This window comes from Electrophorus electricus, chromosome 22 (assembly GCF_041902795.1).
Source record: "Electrophorus electricus isolate QZ-2024a chromosome 22, ASM4190279v1, whole genome shotgun sequence".
NCBI classification, from domain to species: Eukaryota; Metazoa; Chordata; class Actinopteri; order Gymnotiformes; family Gymnotidae; genus Electrophorus; species Electrophorus electricus.
In genome coordinates, this window is record NC_137518.1 from 13,020,529 (window position 1) to 13,041,565 (window position 21,037).

The following is a 21,037-nucleotide window of genomic DNA, read 5'->3' on the forward strand; positions in this document are numbered from 1 at the left end:
CAATCCCTTTGCTGATGCTATCAGGATGTTTGGATACACTTTATCTTAGGGGGTGTTAAGTGAGTGCACTGGCTGGTGTTTAGGTTTGTGTTCAGCTCCCAGTCTCACTGGTATGAGGAGAAACTGAACATTTTGAATGATCAGATGTCTAAATGCCAACAGTAGTATGTTCTGTTTTATAAGTCATGCATAACTTTGTAGAAAATGGCTGAGGATTCACTGTTATATTTTAGAAGTTTCTCTGCTTTGCTGAGAGTTAATATCACACAATCATCTGCAACCAGATATACAGTATAAGAGAACCACAGATCAACTACAACCAGATATGCAGTGTAGCCCAAGTTTTTTTAGCGGGTAAGAATGTATCCCAGTGATATCTTGGTATGGGCATGCACGTATGTTTGTGTGTGAGAGAGGGAGAGGGAGAAGGTGACCCCTTTACTGCTTTCCTGATATGTGGCTATAAGCACCTAATGAACTTCAGGCACCTCCAGCCGTGTGTTCTGATAGGCTGTGAACAGAGCCTAGCCATGTCTGCTGATGCACTTGTGCATTGCGTGTAAATGCCATTATGGGTTAGAGTGGGGAGCAGGCCTGCACATCACACGTCTAACTCCTTGAGTAGGTTAAAGGTGTTTAGTAGTCATCACTAGTATGAGTCTTTACTCACCATACAGCAGCCTCTACATACACACGTGCGCACACACACACTCTCGTACATGTACGCACGCAAAGACAAACCCATACATATAAAGTAGTTTACCTACTACTTAATGTGCAAGCAGAACTCCAACAGACCTCTTGTTTCTAAAGAACCACTCTGGTGCTTCTCATGGAGAGTGAAGACTTTGTGGTTGTGGTTTTAGTGGGCAGATGGACAGCGACTCTTCCTGAGTACACGCAACAGATCTGCTGTGCTGTGGTGTTTAGCTTCAACTTTTTCTGCTGGTGCAAACAGCTGCTTCTGTCCGTCACCATACAGACACTTAATCCTCTGACAAAAAAAACTGTTTGACAGAATTATTTTTTTATTTTTATTTTTTTCATTGTTTCATTGTTCAATGTTCATTTGAATCTTTCATTGGTTACTCATTTGTCAGACTAAAAGTAAGCGCGCGTGTGTGTGTGTGTGTGTGTGTGTGTGTGTTTGTGTTTTGCAGTGGGGCATTCTCTGAGGTGGTGCTTGCAGAGGAGAAGAGAACGAGGAAGTTGGTGGCGATAAAGTGTATTCCCAAGAAAGCACTGGAAGGAAAAGAGAACAGCATTGAAAATGAGATTGCCGTTCTGCACAAGTGAGCCTGCACTCATCTGCTGTTTACTGCATGCATACACACCACACACTCATGCATATGCATTCATACGTTTTTCTCACACATACACTAGGACTCGTGCAGAATTTTACACATACTCACACTCCTGCACACATGTGCACACAGACGCACACACGTGCATACACACACGCCACCATATGCCTTAAACAGATGTATATACAGAATCTGGCCAACAGAATACATTTACTAGGAGATGTGTGTGCAAGTGCAAAAACGCGCGCGCGCACACACACACACACACACACACACACACACACATTCTCACATATGCAAACTTTGTCACATTCACACATATGGGAGTGTGTGAGTGGGTCTTTTAACTATTCATTTTTTTGTTGTTTCTCTTATGCTTACAGCAGTACCCTAACTTGCTCTGGCCTGATTATGTGCCAAGAGTTAGTGTGTTTGCAACATGAAGCCTTGTACACTTCACCAAACTATAGTGGTTTAAATTCTAACGTGTTTGTTGGCTAAAAGGAAGCTGCATCCATGTCTCTACCCCTCCCCAGTCTGCCTGACTCCGCCCCAACCTGCCTCTTTTGATTTTAAACTAAGTGCGGCCTAACCTATTTCACAGGCCTGCATTCTGGGTGATTTTTCCTGACTTTTGCAGGTTGTGACAGATGTCTCCTCATGTATATTTAATCTTTGTGCAGTCTTGTTGCATCTTGCACATTGATGGAAGTAAGGTATTGCATCACCTAAAAAGGAGAGAAGATGGAGCTTATTTTTTGCTTAATGGTTGAAATGTTATCTCAGAGGGTGATGGCGTTGTGATCTCCTAAGTAATCTTCAGATAAATTTGTCATTTCGTTTACGTCGTTTGGCAGACACTCTTATCCAGAACCTCTTTTGATCTATTTAGCAGTATGGCACTTACATACACACACGTACTCCATATACACCCCACATACACGGTGTATGATATTCTTACACTTGGACAGTCTAAACAAATGTACATTTAGACCAAGATATTCTTTCTGTTGAGTTTTGGATTACATTGGATTATAGGCTGGAAACATAAACAGTGCCAGATTTTTGGATTAATTCATTCAGACACCCGGACTCAGTCATAAGCTTTTAAATAAACATTCTTTGGAGTGGTAGATCTCTTGCCAAAATGTAGAGGTACTCTAGAGCTTTGTGGAGAGACATTCATGAGATTTCTAGAACCTGTCTGGTTGGCATCTGACCACCAACACATTACTGCGTTATGACATCAAGTTCTGTGTGGGACGCTTAAGGCGCAACACATTCCACAAAACATCTTCAGAGCAGACTGGAAATGGCGAGATGAACCACCTCCATTCCTGAAGCTTGCTAGACCATGATGGTCTGGTTATGATCTTTAAGGAAGTGAAAGAACCAGCCCAAGAGCCCTTGGTTAATCTTCTCGTGTGGTTTGTTCAAGCTCCCAGAGCCATGAATGACCTGTCACGGAGCAGAACAAACATACTTGAACAAGCGTTGTTCTCCTCACCACCCCATTCTGCTTCTTCATGTCTGTTATCTCTAAAATCTGCTATCCAGGAAATGTCACTTTAGAGCGAATCAGGATCCGCCTGAGCTCTATGTACAGAGAAGACAGTTTGAAGCTTTTATTTGTTAAGGGCACTAACTTGCTCTTTTTCCTCTCATTCTTTTACACTTTTTTTTTTTTTTTTTTTTTTAACGATGGGTAGAGGGTTACCGTCTGGGAGTGTGGGGCGTAGCGGTGTAGTGTCTCGGGGAGGTGGGGATACCTGTCAAACAGCTTGTGCCAGTAAGGGCCATTATTCCTTTCTGCTCCAGTGGCTGCCTCCTGTGTAGTGCTGTCCAGGGAGGGGTGGGGGTGGAGGTGGAGGAGGGACCGTGAAGGAGGTGAAGACGTGGGCAAGTGGCACCAAGGTCAGTGTCTTGTGCGGGAGGCGACCGCAGCTTTGATGGCAGGGGATGTCCGAGAGCGAGTCAGAGCAAGTGAACAGGGAATGAATCACTTCAGCATCTCAATCGTGTGTGTGTGTGTGTGGGAATCCACCACGCAGCCCAGTTAGAGCCCACGCATGTCTTTCTCACTCTCGCTTGCTCACACATGCACTCACATACTAGCAGGTGAATAGGAGGCCCAGAAAGGAGGGGGGTCTATTGACAGGAGAGGAACGGAGGAGGGGGATGACGTCATACAGGAACCCAGATCACTCGAACATTCTGTTCGAGTCCCCATTCACTGAATAAAGGAGGAACTTGACTGCATGTGAAGCGGTTTAAATGACTTTTTTTAGAATGGTGTCTTCTTGTAGGTCAGTGTTTCCTCAACGCCTCACCGTGAACCCAGTGCCCTCTACAGATGTTTTCAGTGCTTAAACACACTCGATCCAGTTCACAAATGGTAGAGGTAATTGGTTTGTAATTAGAGTGTGTCGAACCCGGGAAAGCAGTAGACGGAGGAATGGATCCTCAGGACCAGGCCTCCTGCCCTGGTCTCCTCCTGCTCTCGACAGTCTCCGACTGGTCCTTGCTATGACCATCGTGATTACAGAGCTGCCTCTGCATCCCAAAGCTATTCTGTCCAGCCTGGTGCCTTTTTTGCACAGGTATGATGGCAAACACTCAAAACTGGTTGTTAGAAAATTGACTGGAACGTTTGGGTATGGTAGGTGCCAGACTACCTTTGTTTTACCCCAATTTCTTGTCTCTGTTCTTACCTATTATAGTGTGAGCTGTACAGGCACACGGTTGGACACTGGTTTGTCAGATCCGTTAGGACCCTTTGCTGTCAGAGCTAGCTACCCTCAGCCGTTCGTTTTAAGAACTCAGAACAAAGATCAGTACTAAAACAATACTCACTCAGTACTCCCAGCATTTCAATACTCCTACATGTTAACCTTCTAGTCATTGTTTTAATTTGAGTCTCAGTGCTGAATATAAAAACCTCAGTTATTTTAATACTGCTCCATCTCACCACATTTGGGAGAACCGTGTCATTAGTTCAGGCTCCATAATACTAGATGACGGTCTAAAGGTGAGTCTCGGTTTTGTGTTCTAGTCTAAAGGTCGTTTACATCCTGTTGTCTGCTGCTGTTATTTCTCAATATGAGGACCAGAAATGTCACAGCTGCAGTTTTGCTAACAAACACATAAAAAAGCCTCTTTGGGGGACAAAGTCTTGGGGAGAGATGAAATAAAAATTAACGTGTGTGTGTGTGTGAGAGAGAGATTGGTGGGGGAGGGCTTCTGCTGTGGAGCACTATGTGTGCCGTCTAGTAGAACTTGTTTGTTGCTCTTTTTCTGATTACATCATCAGGAAGAGAAGGCTGAACTGTGAAGTTCACCAGAGTGTTCTGACCAGCCCACTGCCTCCACGCTCAGCGCAGGGTGTTCCAGCTCCCCACAAGATGATGATGGTGGAGTTCTCAGGGCTTTAAAGTAGAGTGTTCTTGGCAGGGTGAATCGGCTGGGCATGAATCTTACTTACTGAAGACGAGGCTTGGGGGGGGGGAAATAACCCCTGAAAGAAGCAGAAAAGCAGACAGCCGAGAACAGCTGCGTTCCAGATGCGGCAGAGCATGAGGGAGTTGGTACCTAAACATCATGACCACTTTATCAGGCTGTAAACCTTTCCAATCATTAACATCCCCCTGATATTGTGTGGTTGGATTGGGGGGGGGGAGCACAGGGAGCATTGATTAATATGTTTGTTCTAACACAGATGTAAATACCATTATAGTAAACCATGTTTCATCTTATTTTTTTTTATTTCAAATACTGTATGAAGGGCTAATTCATAACAAATTTTTTTTTAAAGCCTCAGTGCAATTACTCGGAGACTGTGTGTTTGAGTCCCAGTTTAAAAAAACAATTCTCTCAAGGTGTTTACAAACACAAATAAATTGGTGAACCAAACTGGAGTTGTTTGCTGTATGTAATGGTTGAGCCTGCATGAGTGTTCGGTCATGTTTACTGAGAGAGGTGCTCCTTTTGGCCGTTTTTTTTTTTTTTTTTTTCTTTCTTTTTTTTTTTTCTTTTTTTTTTTTTCTTTTTTTTTTTCTTCTAAATTTCCTTAATGTTGGAGGTACTTTCTGAAGACATGACTCTCCATGAAGCCGCGTGCGTGCGTGCGTGCGTGCGTGTGCGTGCATGTGTGCGTGTGTGTGTGTGTGTGTGCGTGTGTGTGCGCACCGGTGTTGACACAAGTCTTTCCTTCCCTCTTTCTTTTTAGGATTAAACATGCCAACATCGTTTCGCTGGAGGACATCTATGAGAGTAAATCACACCTCTACCTTGTCATGCAGCTGTAAGTGACTGACGTCTTTGAGCCAGAGACAGAGGGTGCCCATGTCAGTCTTCTGAAGAACACACACTCATGTCATGATCTAGTTCAGTAGCTTCTTTTAGCCCCCTGTTTCAAACCACATTTATCATCTCAATCTTGATGGCATTTGTTACAGAAGGCTGAGGTGTGTGTGTGGGTGTGTGTAATTGTCATGGTGCATAATGGGGAAAATCCCAAGATAAGGAAAATGAGACCTGTGGTCTGTGGTGAGGGGTCCTGATCCAGACTTTTGAAGGTTTTTGTCGCTACTCAGCACTGAGTGCCTGGTGATTAGGAGATGTGGTGTGTGGGAAGCAAGAAGGGCTCGTAACCTGGAGGAGACTGGATACGGAACCTGTGACCTAAGCCTCTCTCTTTAAAGATACATTCTGTGACGGACACCGCTGGGATGCCGCTGACCTGCAGCAGGAAATGCCTACCACAGAGCTGACTTCCGTCCAATCCAGAGTCTCCCAACTCACTGTCCAGTGCTTTCATGTCTAAAGTAAATAAATTGTCAGGCTGGCGCGACGCCGAAGCCCGGCGCTGTTCCCCCCCCCACCCCCGGGACCCCCTTCATCCCATTATGTGGAAGCTGGTATCTTCTGCTCCATTGTGGAAGAGGGCCAGCACAGGCTTACAGCAGTAGTCTGAATATGGGCTGCAGATGTACTTTGTTTGGCAGTGGAAGCACAACAGTTCAGGTACTGGACTGGTAATCAGAAGGTTGTTGGTTGTTCAGACCTCACCATCACAAGGTTGCCACTGTTGAATCCCTGAGCAAGGCCCTTAACCCTCAAATGTTCGAGTTGTACTTGGTCACAATTGTAAGCGGCTTCAGATAAAAGCGTCTGCTAAATGCCGTAAATGTAAACGTCTGCTTTCACAACCGTCTGGCATGCATGTCTGTCACTTCCTACCGTGTGTGTGTGTGTGTGTGTGTGTGTGTGTCAGTATATAGGACACAGGAAATAGTATAGAAGGGAATGACTGTCAAGTTCCTTTAATTACACACACACCTCAGAGACTCGCTATTAACCCGTCCGCTGAGAAATCAAGGCGCAGGCACACGTGCAGGTGGCCCACTGAGCAAAAATTGGGGAATATGTTCACACCTGCATCTTCCCACCCATCAGCTGAAGGAGAGGGAGAGAGATTGTTCCTCTTTATTAGTCCAGGCTGCCCTGAAGCCCTGGTCTTCCCTGGTTTAGCAGGATGTTCTCAGAGCTTTAGATGGGGGTGCAGGCCAGGCCTGGAAAGACACCCAGGAGCTGGTGGTCGTGCCGCTGTGTGGAGGAATGGAGCTGTTGTGAGAGTGGGAAGTATTCCCAGTGGGAAGCCACGGTGTCCAGAGAGACGGGTGGCATGAGAGATGGAGGAGAAGAGACCGAGGAAGAGAGAGAGAGGTGTGGAGAAAATGACAGGTGGATACTGCCGTGCGAGCTGTGTAGTATTTAGCCTGCCAGGCTTTTTATCTCCATGTGTTATCTCCCCAGTTCCAGACCTCCTGGTTAATACACACTCCACAGTAAGTGGTGTATGTGTTGTACATTTGGTTTCACGTTACCATCTAAATAATTTTAGAGCCTTATTTCACAAGAACAGATTGTAAATGTAATGACATTAAGTTTCCAAATAACACAAAGCAAATTGTGTAAAACAGAATTATGATGCTTCACACTCTGGAGTTTGGTCCATGCCAAATATGTTTGTGGGTAGTAGGTGGCAGATCTTTTGCAGAAAATGTGTAGAGCTCCACCTGGTGGTGAACTAGGGATGGAACAGCACCAGCTGGCTTTGAGGTGCATGCTGTGAGGCAGTCTGTCTAGAGAAAGTGTAAAGTGTGTGTGTGTGTGTGTGTGTGTGTGTGTGTGTGTGTGTGTGTGTGTCAGGGTGTAGGAGAGGGCAGCTTTGATAACATATTTTCCTGTTTGCAGGGTGTCTGGTGGAGAGCTCTTTGACAGGATTGTGGAAAAAGGATTTTATACGGAGAAAGACGCCAGCAAGCTCATCCGGCAAATCTTGGATGCAGTGAAATACCTGCATGACATGGGCATTGTACACCGAGACCTGAAGGTGAGCTCTGGAAAGGGGGCGTGGCTGTGTGGGTGAATGAAGGTGTGAAATTGTGAGCACAAGACAAAACCACCCATATTACACCCACATATACCCACAGAGCCACACCCCCTCACACCCACTGAGGCTGTGTGGGTGAATGGGGTTATGAGGGGACATGGATTTGTAGGTAAATAAAGGGTGTGATGGGGCGTGGCTCAGTGGGTGTGAGGGGGTGTGGCTCTGTGGGTAAATGTGGGTGTAATATGGGGGGTTTTGTCTTGTGCTGACGGTTTTTAAAAAAAAAAGTCATCATGATAAATAAACAGGCCTAAATAAATGTGACTCTGTGGCTTGAGTATATCGGTCTGGAATCTTGGGATTTCATTCCATTGTCACTCTATCCTGAAAAGATTAGAATCTAGAAAGATTACAAGCGTATTTCCAGAGCCCCCAATAGTAGGCCATACTTCCTCGCAGCATAGAATAGTGGTTGCCACGGGTAACGGATTGTTTCACGTGTGATTCAGTACCGTTGTGGAAGAGTGAACTACGAATGGAATTTTACTCTGAAGATCCAGACAGAACGAGGGGTTGCACCGACGCTCTGAGCCAGCTCCCGGTTCTCTGTACCGATGCAACATCTGTTAGTTTGTAATGGTCTTCCCCTTTCTCTCCCAGCGTACCGCTGCCTGTGGTAACTAATGAGCTTGCTGCCTGTTTTCCTCCCCTGTTTCTGAGGTCACAGTTATTAGTCTCGTTAGTCTCCGGGCTTAACGAGCTCATTTGTTTACAGGCACTGAAGTGAAGGCTGTACAGATTAATCTTCGTGCATGGTGGAGCTAATTAAGTGTCTCGCCAAACTGTGTGCGTGTGTGCGTGTGGCAGCCAGAGAACCTGCTTTACTACAGCATGGATGAGGACTCCAAGATCATGATAAGTGATTTCGGCCTGTCCAAGATCGAGGGCTCAGGTAGCGTGATGAGCACGGCATGCGGTACACCTGGATACGTAGGTAAGCTGTGCCCACAAACAGGTAAACGTGGCTCCGTCCCTCGAGTAGAGGCCATACAAGTCAAATGTGGTTAATGCTACATTTACACTGCAGCAAATCAAAACACTTGTCGCCCCCTGCTGGCAGATTTACATCAAGCCCATGATTGTAAACAAATTTGCCTGCTCAGCTGGTTAATTATCCAGTAGCACCCTTATCATATGTAATTTAAAAAAAAAATGTTCAGAGCAGAGCTTAATTAGAAAATATAAAACAAATGTTAGTACGGAGACATATTCCAAAAGAAACCCCCCAAAGCATCCCAGATGGGGTCTGAAGTAGTTGGCACTGCTGGTGGGTTTTAAGTCACTCAAAAAATTCCAGGATAACCTGACACAGCAATAATAATCCCCTCCTCCGTCTTCTCACAACACCGATTTCAGCTCATGACATGATGAAACTGAGTGCCGTCCTGTGAAACTCGCTTCATGTTTGCATAACGCTCAGAGAACCTCAGAAGCTATCGACTCTCCACTTGTTTTGCAACACACACTTTTCTCAGAGTTCCCCCTGCCTCTGTGGAGTGGTGGAGGCAAATTGTCCTTCATAAGGCTGCAGTGTTCATAAGGCATGTTCACAAAACGTGTGTCCCCAAAGTTTTGACTGCTAGCGTAGGCGAATTGAGACCGTGTGCATTCTCAAATGTGGTGAAGAGATAGAGAGAGAGATGCCGTGGGCAGCGGTGGGTGTTTTGAGTGGGTAGGGGCACTAATCATACTGTTGTGATGGTTGGCAGCTCCTGAGGTGTTGGCACAGAAGCCCTACAGCAAGGCAGTGGACTGCTGGTCTATCGGCGTCATCGCGTATATACTGTGAGTAACGCCCACGTCATCGCACATGCGCTGTAAGGGCAGCCTGTCTCATCACGTACACACAGTAACGTAAAACCACATCTGTTGCGTGCACTGTGAGTGCATTGCCATATATGCACTAATACACACCGTCACGTACACACTGTGTGTGCAGCCTGCGTCATTGAGTACTTATTACATACCAGGCCACTGCCGTCCTTAATAAATTCTAATTCTGCTTGACCTTTTTAAAGCATAAAAAAAAAGTGAGTAGAAAAGCTTTTCTGCTCCATTTCTGAACATTTTAGTCCAGTATTAGAGCTAATGTGGCCCTCCTTTCTGTTTTTTTTACACTCTCTTCTTTTGTTTTTACACTCTCTTTTTTCCTTGCTTTTTTTCCCTCGTTTTCCTCATGTTCTTTCAATGTTCTCTCTCTGCTCTAAAGGTCACTGGATGCTTTTAGGTGACAGTGACACTCACTCAAACTCCAGAATCACTGCAGTGCTTCTCAAACTCCTGACAGCACAACATAGATGACCGTGTCAGTCCCGTGTCGAGAATGGCCCGTTAGCCATGAATACCTGGTCTAGTGGTGAACAGGGTAGAGGGTGTTTGGAGAAACAGTACAGAAAGACACGGAGTGTATCGTGTCTACAAGAGCATCCTGATATTATATTATATTATACTATACTACGAACTACTCTGTTAACATCAAAATATCTTGTTCCTTTTTTAAGTTTATATATTTATTTACAATATGATCAAGCATCTTGCATCCTCAAATTCTCAGATCCTCCCTCCCTCCCTCTCTCTCTCTCTCTCAGTTTGTGTGGCTACCCGCCATTTTACGATGAGAACGATGCCAAGCTCTTCGAGCAGATCCTGAAGGCGGAGTATGAATTTGACTCCCCGTACTGGGATGACATCTCCGACTCGGGTAGGCCGCCTCCCCTCTATCTGCTGTGACTCCGCCCCCTGTCTGCCTCTGCTGTATCTGTGCAGCTGTCATCTCCAAGCTCAGCTTGGCTGCTGTTGCCTTCCAGAGAAAGATGTTCCTTCTGAAGTCAATCTGTCCATTAATAGTAACAAGAACAACAACAATAATGCGTCCCCAAGCCGATGGATCAGATTTAGACTGATTCTTTTTTTTGTGCTGGCTCTGAGTCTGTTCAGTGTTCGGAGCTCTGAGCCCTTACTAGCCCACCTGGTCCTGCTATGTGGGGTCTTCTGAACCACTGTCTGGCCAGTCTGCGGTGGACAGGCACACCAGCTGCCGGGTTGGAGAGTCTGTGGGCTGTGTTCTAACTCTGCTTGTGTTCCTCAGCTAAAGACTTCATCGTGCATCTGATGGAGCGTGACCCAAAACTGCGCTACACATGTGAGCAGGCGCTGCAGCATCCCTGGTGAGATGCGTAGGACACGCACCACATCTCACACTGGCATGCTAACGCCAACCTTGGCATTGTGTACCATAAAGTACATTGTAAATAAATGCAGTTATACATGAAATGGTAAAAGACTCTTGGAACAGTTGCATTTAACATTATTGTGATTCCTGTGTAAGATTCCTCTGGTTTTTGTTTTTTTTTTGTGTGGAAATGTATCATTTTTGGAAACACATGCTTGAGAACACACTGCCTGGAGGCTTTGAAGAAGCTCTTATTATCTAGAACTTGAGCTTTTCTCTGAGTAGAAATTCTGACTGAGATGGATCTAATCCCGTATTTCCGATGTACGCCGGCTAGTCTGAAGCGACTCCTTAAATGTAGCTCACAACGGCAGAAATGCAGCCAGACGGCTGACCCTGACCACTATGGAGGGTGAACCGGGTGAACTAGTGTCACTTTTGTCTCACCAGGATCGCAGGAGACACCGCGTTGGACAAGAACATCCATGAGTCCGTGAGCGCCCAGATCAGGAAGAACTTTGCCAAGAGCAAGTGGAAGGTTGGTGCCCGACTCTATTCTGCTGGGCATCTGTTTAGCATACAGCGCTGGGAAAAATCTCCAAGTCGCTTAAATCAGCGTCTCTGCGTGTACGGCAGCCATTTCGCTCCAGAGTGTGTTGAATTCCAGCACATGCACACCTTATTCTATTTAACGAGACACTGATGTGATCTCTTGATCCAGATCTTACTCAGTGAACACTGTGACAGACTGACGGATAGCATGCCAAAAGACAAGGAAGCTGTGATTGAAAATCCACCAATTATTGATTTCTGAATTCTTCCCAAGTTAAAACATTAGTATTGAATTATTTAAAAATGAATATGAACTTGTTTTCTTTGCATTGTTTGAGGTCTGAAAACACTGCATCGTTTTTGTTCTTTTGACCAGTTGTCATCATCTGCAAATAAACACTTTAAATGTGACCGTATTCTTATTTCAAATTAAATGAAGGAGAAATGTTGTCTAATAGATTAAACCAAAATGTTCATTTTACTCAAATACATGCCTGTAAGTACTAAAATATAATTGTACAGTGGTCGCTTTCATTTTTTTCCAGAGCTGTAGACAGACGAGTGTGATTTTAATACAGGTGGTCCACTGTGATTTCACCACTCTGTCTGAACAAAGACTCTGCTGACAGTACATATTCATATCTTTCTCTCTCTCTCTCTTCCTGTCTTTCTTCCCTTCTACCTATACCCTTTCTCTCTCAGCAAGCGTTCAACGCCACTGCTGTGGTCCGGCACATGCGGCGTCTGCAGCTGGGCACCAGTCAGGAGGGCCAGACGCAGCCTTCGCCCCAAAGCCCCCGTCACGGGCGCCTCCTGCTGCCCGAGGACCCTGAGGAAGAAGAGGAGGAAGAAAAGAGCAGTTAGTCCCTCTGCACCACAGCTTGCTCCATTTTTAAGCTGCAGGCCAGACCTCGCAGGGGTCTCCAGGGGGCATCGTAAACATGCCACTACTGCCTACAGTCCATCAGGAATCATACAGACAGCTAAAACTGGAGCAGATTTCTGGAAGCTTCTCTCCCCTGACTCAGTGTGCCAATGCATTGTGGTCTTTTCATCAACGTTTTGACTCTGACACCTTTTGACCTGAAGCATATCCATCCATTCACACAGAGAACATCTCTTTTGTTTTCCGGTGTCAAGTTCCCTCATTTCAGGACGATCACAGTGAGCCCGGGACAATTATGCTCATTTGGAGGTTAATGTGCATTTCAGTTACACAGCATACCTGTTTCCTTTGCCAGGCGTGCAGTCGCTCACTTAAATGGTGTCCCTGAGACCTCTGCTGTGTGCTAACCTTTCCCAGAATGCATACCTACGGAATAATGACGCAGCCAAGTGTGTGGAGTTCTGCGTTAACTTGCTTTATCCAAAACTGCAGGTTTGAAATATTATTATTTTTATCTCTCTCTCTCTAGCCTCTCAGAGGGACAGTAGTGGGTGTTCTGAAATTGCCGGAGAGGGGGCGGAGCGAGACAACATCCAGAACTGTGCCTACCGACTCCACCCAGCCAGCCGGGTCTGAGCACCTGTCAATCAACCTGCTGCAACCAATGACTTGATTGTACTGTGTTTCCACTGGAGCCCTGCCACACCCCCAGTCTGGCCAGGAATACTGAGTAATTCCAGCGTTTTGCCATTAGGCGGCGCTGCAATGTAAAGAATCCAGGAGGTAACGGGGTTACTATGCCAATGGAATTCTATTTATGGAGAGGTGACTGGTGGAGGAGAAAGAGGAGAGGGGTATGCGTTAGCTGCATTGTGGGTAATGTAGGCTATAGTGAGAGCTGGATCAGATTGGACAGTGTTTTAGCTCCTCTTTTAAAACTACATCTTTCATCTCTCTATCCTTGAACATGGAGTACAGAGGTTTTAGGTCCATTTTAGTTCTAAAGTGAGTTTAAGATGTTTTGCCTCAAGACTTTTAGCCTGTGCACTACAAACAGTTAATTACACACACACACACACACACACACACACACACACACACACACACTTAATGGCGCTCTTATTAATGCTGACCAAAGGTTAAGCTGAAATTCTCCACCAGAGTAAGTCATGCAGGACTGGGGGGCATGAAACATAACAGTGCACATGTAAACAAACACACACTCCACACCGACACCTCCAGACACACACACCTCCAGTTAGAGACACACACACACACACTGTTAGCATGACACTTTGTTTCGTTCGCAGTCTACTTCAGTTCAAAGCATTACATTTGTACATATGTGTTCTCTCCGTTTTATTTTTGACTTTATCCAGTGAAATGTCCTGTTTCGTCGCGCTGCACCTAACCCAGTCTGCATGTTGTACATTTTCTGTTTCTCGGGGCCTTGTTTCCATCACGTCGGACATCCTCTGCAGTGCCTTCATGGTTGCAGTATCAACAGCATCATCTTGTCCTCTTCATCTCTGCTTCTTTTGTGACAGTGAGGCTGTGGTGACAGTCGCTCCTCTGCATCCTTTCAGTTCCTTTTTAACCTTTATGGGCTCTGAATGCTTTAAACGTGTGGACAGTCGTGTACCGTAGTACCACCCACATGGCGTAGCCCCACACTCCAGCAATGCAGCGCTGGTGGAGGAACACCTGCAACGCCCTGCGTTCTCGTAAACGTTTTATTCCCGTGTTTTATATGACACTCTTTCTTAGGGGGACAAAAAAAAAAGACCGTTTTACTCAGGGGAGGATATTGCGTTAAAGAATTCTGGGATTGTAAAGGGTAGTACAGTTACGTTGCGAAATGCCGTATGCTGTATATGCCACAGACAATTCCGATATTTACACATGGGCGTGTCGTCAGAGGGAAGCCGGAGGGTCTCTCCAGACATAACCTTTTCCCTTGACATGCCTTCTGTTGTAATATTTCAAACATTCACGTTGCTTTGTACCGTCGAATCTGTACGAAAGTGACATGAATTAAAGAAATTTGTTGTACATGATGCGTCCCATTTGACTTGTGTCCATGTGGCTTCCTGTGCGAGTGCTTTTGGTGAACACTATATTTAAAGCATTCTGAATAGATCACAGACTTTTTGTAGGACCACCCAAACTGCTTCTCTGGCCAGCTTTCCATCTTCTGTTTGGGTTTTGCAGTTTTGGTTTGTTTGTTTGGGTTTTTTTTGGGGGGGGGGGGGGGGGGTTGCTTCTACTTTTAAGTTTTTTCACTTAGTATTTGTTACACATGCGATAACATGACTCGTTCTGTTGCAAGAATTTATGAAGCTCAGCTGAGACACGAAACTAAAGCAAAACAAGGATCAAACTATAGAAACTCACCAGGGAGGGTTGAAATAAAGCAACTTTTTAAATGTTTATTTTGATATAATTCAGTTTCTTGCCTCATTAGTTGGAATGAGTGTGTACTTTTAAGATGTCTCCCATTAAGAAGAATGCTAATGTCCCACTGGTATGGCAGGGGACATGCTGGTTTTCTCTGTAAGACCAGACTCCTTTGGGAAGCCCAGTACCACTGAGCCGTCATCGAGGCTCCATATTCTGGGTCAGACTGGGTGCACTAGAACCTCTCCTGGGTTCTCTGCATGCATCAATATGCCAAACAAAACGTAAGATTGTAAAAGAGTCTTTATATTGAATTGTGAAATGTTGTTCGTATTTTGTTTTATTAAAGAAAAACAAAAAAGTCAATTTAATTATTTATTTTGCTTAATCAGTTTTTTTTTCTCAGATATAAATTTTATGTAAACCCTTTTGCTTGCCTTTGCAATGACCAGTGAGTTTGTAGGAAATTTAAGAGTTTCTTTATGGCTAAATCTACAGACAGTCACCAGTGTAGACTGCAGTGTCGCTTTGCAAATGGCTCCATGTATTGAACAGACTTCCATCGTGGCTTGATGGATAGGAAGGAGAATGACATCTAATTGATTAACTGCTTTTGTGGCGACTGTGTTGTACCTGGTCTTTTACAAAATAACGATTGTAAACTGTGTAGACAATAAGCTATACAATGTCTGTTTGAAAGTTGTACTGATTCAAATGGGGGGGGGGAGATTATATTTTATATATATATATATATTATATATATATATAATATATATTAATAATATATTATATTTTATATATATATATATATATATATATATATATATATATATATATATATATATATATAATATAGATTATATATATATATATTATAATCTAATATAATTTATTGTTTGCCAGCTTTGAAGGGGTCAGTCTTGGACCAAAATTGTTTGTGAGCAAACATTTGAACATGTTTTGACCTGTTTGACATGTTGAAAGTGATATGAGAACCTCAGTGTTCAACAGCTAGAGAGTAGAAATTGGTGCCAGTGTTTAGTCTTCTGTATGCTTCTTGAGTTTATGCTGGTCTGCTTTTCACCATACTAGATGTAAAAGTTGTTCGAGGCTTTGCTATGCGTGTGGACGATGGCGCAGTGATAGATATATGACGAGCTAAGACTTTACCTGAATAACCTCCATTTTGCAAATTACCATGTTTATCATAGAATGTTAAGTGAGCATTCTTCTTAACTTTTAAAACTGAGTGGATTAGTGGATTATTTCTCAATATTATTAGTATTTAATCCATATTGTATGAAAAACTGAATGGGAAAGTGAGGTGTGTGTGTACTCTGCCAGACGGCAGAAGTGTGCCGGCTTTCATCCGAACCATTTCTGCCGCCTCCCTACACGTCTTCGTTGCGTAACGGCAGTGGCGTGATGGCTACCTCGAAGCTCCTCTGCCCCGCGTACACCCCGCACTCGCCAAGGCTCTCCTGTGTGCAAGTGGGCACGAAAAGAAATCCGAACATTTAATTATTTGCATAGCGACTCAGGACAGTGACGAGGTCGACGTTGGCGATGTGTAAGCATCAACCTAAAAGTGTTCATGGGGCATGTCCTTAACTAGAGAAAGCAGCTTTACACACCCCAAACGATGTTATTGGCATTTTAAGAGCAGGAATCCTATATGCAAAATGAATCTGAAGGGCTTTCCAGTATCAGTGCTGTAAAGAATTCCTTGATTTGACCGTTTTCTTCTGCAAAATTCAATATTGTCTTTAAATTGCTTTAAAGATCCCGTCTTGTTTTGGATTAATTGTAATGGGAATGTTGGCAGTATGATTGAAAATACATATTGCCGCTGAAAATGTTGATCTCTCTTTGTAAGACTTGTACAAGCTGTTTTGAGCTATTTTACTTGTATGGATGCAATGCATCATGAGTACTTAATGGATATTATTATGCGTAATGGAGTAAAGCTCAGTATTCAAGCCAACAATTTGTACTTTAAAAGAGATTTGTAAATGTAAAGCGTATTAAACTCTCTTGTCTATGCATTCTGTGTGTGTGTGTGTGTGTGTGTGTGTGTGTGTGTGTGTGTTAATGAAGTTGCGGACAGAGTCCGAGAGGAAGAATGAGAATGACGACCTGGGAAGAAGAGGATAATGGCTGGTTTGGGTTTTGCTGGGAGAGGAGGCTTTGGCTGGGCTTTTGGGATATTTGCTGCGCTACTGCGCTGTGGTTTATTGTGAAACCGCATGGACCAGTCTGGTCCTCCGGGCCTGCAAGAAAGGCCGGGGTCTAGCTGTGTCACGGGAACAGCGCTAATCTGGCTTCAGCCCCCATCTGTATATAGTACAGCGTCTATCAAGAAATAAAACTGAGTCAGAAAAGCAAACAACTGTGACTTTATAAATATGACTTATGGACTCAGACTGATTGAAACTCACGCAAGGCTGCACTGGATTCCAGTTGGAAGTGCCGTGATTCTCCGTTTCCTGGACGTTTTCTCTTCTTCAGATGAAGAATCATTTCCAAGCTCAGTTTTTCTTGCAAATACAAAGACTACAAAGCCTACTGAAGCAAAGGTTGATGGTGTGACTCCAGTGTGGTGTGCCCACTCTGCCCGTGATGAGCACTGTTGAGGCCATTTCAGTAGGTTGAAGAAAAGAAGGCAGGACGGCAATGGGAGTGGTGCCGTTTCTCTCCCAGAACAAAAAGAAAGGCAAATCATAAACAAAGAAAATAAATGAAGGACAAGAGAACCCCAAAAGCAACTGCACCATGTGTGCAAAGGTTGGCTAAACCAGAACTGGCCCGGTTACAAGTTTATACCATGGTCCCTCCTGGAACTGGCAATCTCATATAGGCCGCAGTCTTGCCTTTGGACTGTACCAATATGAAAAAAGGAAATCAATGTAGAAACACAAAATATATTTTTGCACAAGTCAAAACACTTTCTATTCATCCAAGAAAACACAAAGGAAAAATAATTAGATCTACCTGCCTTAACCCTGCTTCCCTTATACACAGTCCTCAAATGGTAGAGTCCTGCTAGCCCCCACTCTATAAATATAGTAGTCCCTCTATATTGCCAGTTTGGATGGATCACTACATGGGACTCCCATGGCAGTACTTAACAACTTTATGCTTTAAGTATGTTGTATATGTATATGCTAGCGTGGTGTTGCATATTCTCCTACTTTAAATATTACTGTTTACCAGTAGGCCTTACCTGATATCAGTCATACAATATAAACAAACACGTTCATAATGATTCAGGTTTTTTTCTTTTAGCCTAATATGTCTCATTCTTGCAGCTTCATTTAGTCATCACAAAGAAAATCCTCCACCTCCAAATGTCCTTGTTGAGCTCAAGTAACCTGGAGACAAGGCTTCCTGACTCTAACCACAACCTGGCAGGAAGGTGGGGTCACCATGGAGACCATGGTGACTTGACTACGGCCAGCGGTGAACGAGTCTTTGGCAGGTTTCTAGGCTTCCTCAGTAGGCCTCCTGAGTGCGTCCCTCTCCCCGAGTGGTGGCTGTGCTTGACCAAAGCCCTGTGTGCCTGTCGGGACCCGTCACCACATGCCTGGTGGACCTCTTCATAACTCTCGTGCTTTCTCTCTCCTCTCTTTCTTGCTTGCACTCTCTCACTTTTTCTTGCTCTCCTCCCTCTTTCACACTCGCTCTCTCACTCTTTCTCTATCACTCTCACAGGCACTCTATCTCTCCTTTCTTTCTCGCTTGCGCTTTCTCTTTCATGCGCTCTCTCTCTCTCTCTCGCTTACGCTCTCCTCCTTCTCTCTCACATGTGCTCCTCACTGAATAACTACAATAGCTCGAGCAGCCTGATTGGAGACCCCCTAGTCCATTTCTTTTCTCCTCTCACGGTCATCCACATTCTCTCTCCCTCCTCTCTGCTTGCTTCGTGCTTTTTGGTTTGAATTTCACATCAGATTATAGAAGCCTTCCTCACCACCATCACTGGTATCATTGTCACTGATATTGTCATAAATCATCATCATCATGAAAATGTATACTGTGGCATCTTTTTCTCTCTCTCTCTCTCTCTCTCTCTCTCCTTTCCCAACTAGCGGGTGTCTGGTTCGTGTCTAGACTAAACAAGCTATGTCCTGAGCCCTCTGTTTCTCTGCTAGTGGGTTGTGTGTGGTGGCTGGACACACAGTGCCAGGTCTCCAAATCCTGGCCTCCCCATTCCAAAGCTTTCCTCATTGGCTGCTGCGGTGTCAGAAACGTGCAACCCGAATTACGGGTTTTGGCTTTATAATTTGGCTTTTTACATTTTTTTTCCCCCCTACTTCAGGCATTTACCATAAAAATGTTGAGATGTTTTACATGAAGCTGTGCATAATTGTAGCATGAATTTACTTAGTTCAGCCACACATGGGTGCATGTGATTGCTTTTTTGCGTTTGCAAAGAAAATTAGACTGTCAAATGCACACTGTCGCATCTCACCCAGCTAAAGCAAATATTTGCCTCCTTACAGCCGCTTTGCTCTTTGCTCTCTAACCTCGTTAATTCATTTCATAAGTTCACATTAAAATATAATTTTAATACATATATTTATGTATTATATATTATGATGTATATTTATTTAATATAATACATAATTTCATAAGTGCATATTTAAAAAAAAAAAATAGAGCAATGTGTGAATAATAACTGAATGCTTGCAAAGGTAATATAACCCAATATACCAGATGCATGTAAGACATTCAAGAGAATCATAGAAGAAATCCTTAAGGAACAATTTTGATCAGCTGGTCACTGTAATATAGTTAGAACTTGTGTGTGTGTGTGTGTGTGTGTGTGTGTGTGTGTGTGTGAGAGAGAGAGAGAGACCTTCACAGGTGTTCTTTTCATTATATTCTGCCATCACAGAACTCAGCCATCATGATTCCAAGAGCACATTGTCATCACTATTAAAAATAAATAAATAAATAAATATGTTTTAGACACCCGCATGCACGTGTGCATATATACGAGTTCTCACGCACACATACACACCCGCACACCCCTACATCCCTTTAGACCTTAGTGATTACGTTAATGGTCTGGACATGGGTCCCACCTCAATGGGGCACTATGGGACAAGTCCCCCACCCACTCTGCACAGACATAGAGGACTCTTCCAGAGTATGGTTGTGATCAGCTTCCGAAGAAATCCAGAGCACTCGAAGTAAAAGTGAGCCTTCCAGCGGAAAGTGGGAACTGGATGACGGGAGGATGTCCTGTCCTGGAGGGTCTCGGGAACCACAGGCAGCTGGACTCCGTTGTTCTGCTGGACGTTAGCGCATGTTAGGACGTTACGGTGCATTCGAATCTCACAGGGTGTCGTCTGACAAACTCTGTTAGAACCATAGCCCACTTTACTGACGGGAGGAAGGGTACAAACACAGAGAGGTCTTTCCCTTCGTCGCATCATGAGGGGTCTGAGTAGCCAGACTGCGTTTTGATCCCGCTGTCAGCTTCAGACAATGCTGATCTTGGGTTAGGGTCACGATGTGGATGGCTCCTGTTGATTCCCACCCCCTGGCATGCCGTATTGATGCTGCACAGTGTGGAGGAAACCCTGTAAATGAATCCCCTTTACGTGGAGTTATTGGTTGCAGTATGATTCCCAGTACGTAGCAATTGAATCACGTTTAGCTTCTGAGCCTGCTGTCTGTGCTCCGCTGTGTGAGGAAACGCCCTTTTTCTCAGCGTTTCAAAAAAACTGAAAGAGAAGGAAAGGGAAGGAAATGTGGTTCCTCGAGAAAGGAAAAGTTTGCTCACGGCCATGCCTGTCTTCTGAAGCATTTCTGTCGGGTCACAGCCAAATCCAAACCAAACTCGCTGCCATTACGAGCCCCTCCACGCGGGCCCTGGGGACCGGATTTTACACAGAAAATGCACTGGCTCTGGGTGCCTGTATTTGATTCTGTGTCCATCCATCTGTGTAGTCATCTGTCTGTCCTTTTATTCATCCTTCCATTAATCCATTCATCATTGTTTCTTTTTCATCCTGTTTCTTTGTGAGTGGTGGTTTGGGTGCCTCTGGTGTTTGCAACCCAAAGGCACTGAAACATGCGTTGGTCTGTCTTTTTGCTTCTAAAGAGCTTTGGCCCACAGCTGAACCAGCTACAGCTTGATGTATACTAAGGAAACTACAAAGAATGACCAACAGATGGAGTGAAAAGGTAGACAGAACCCAGAGTCCCTGTCCATTCAACAGTCACACTATTAACCTCATTAAATAGTATTTATTGAGTCATAT

The 21,037-nt window shown here is 44.4% G+C and overlaps 1 protein-coding gene across 4 annotated transcripts in view; it reads left to right on the top strand.

Moving 5' to 3' along the window:
* camk1b (calcium/calmodulin-dependent protein kinase Ib) overlaps nucleotides 1–14,420 on the top strand; it is a 32,682-nt gene extending 18,262 nt beyond the window's left edge. For 2 of the 4 annotated variants that reach the window (XM_035520410.2, XM_081705139.1), the window contains exons 3-13: nucleotides 1,161–1,292; nucleotides 5,530–5,604; nucleotides 7,560–7,698; nucleotides 8,566–8,692; nucleotides 9,468–9,543; nucleotides 9,968–9,985; nucleotides 10,347–10,459; nucleotides 10,847–10,925; nucleotides 11,381–11,468; nucleotides 12,185–12,341; nucleotides 12,898–14,420. In XM_035520410.2, the coding sequence (XP_035376303.1) occupies nucleotides 1,161–1,292; nucleotides 5,530–5,604; nucleotides 7,560–7,698; nucleotides 8,566–8,692; nucleotides 9,468–9,543; nucleotides 9,968–9,985; nucleotides 10,347–10,459; nucleotides 10,847–10,925; nucleotides 11,381–11,468; nucleotides 12,185–12,341; nucleotides 12,898–13,004 (1,111 nt within the window). In that variant the 3' untranslated portion in view covers nucleotides 13,005–14,420. The remainder of the gene's footprint in view (nucleotides 1–1,160; nucleotides 1,293–5,529; nucleotides 5,605–7,559; nucleotides 7,699–8,565; nucleotides 8,693–9,467; nucleotides 9,544–9,967; nucleotides 9,986–10,346; nucleotides 10,460–10,846; nucleotides 10,926–11,380; nucleotides 11,469–12,184; nucleotides 12,342–12,897) is intronic. The other 2 variants (XM_081705140.1, XM_081705141.1) reach the window with 2 other exon arrangements.
* The last annotated feature ends 6,617 nt before the right edge of the window (nucleotides 14,421–21,037 follow it).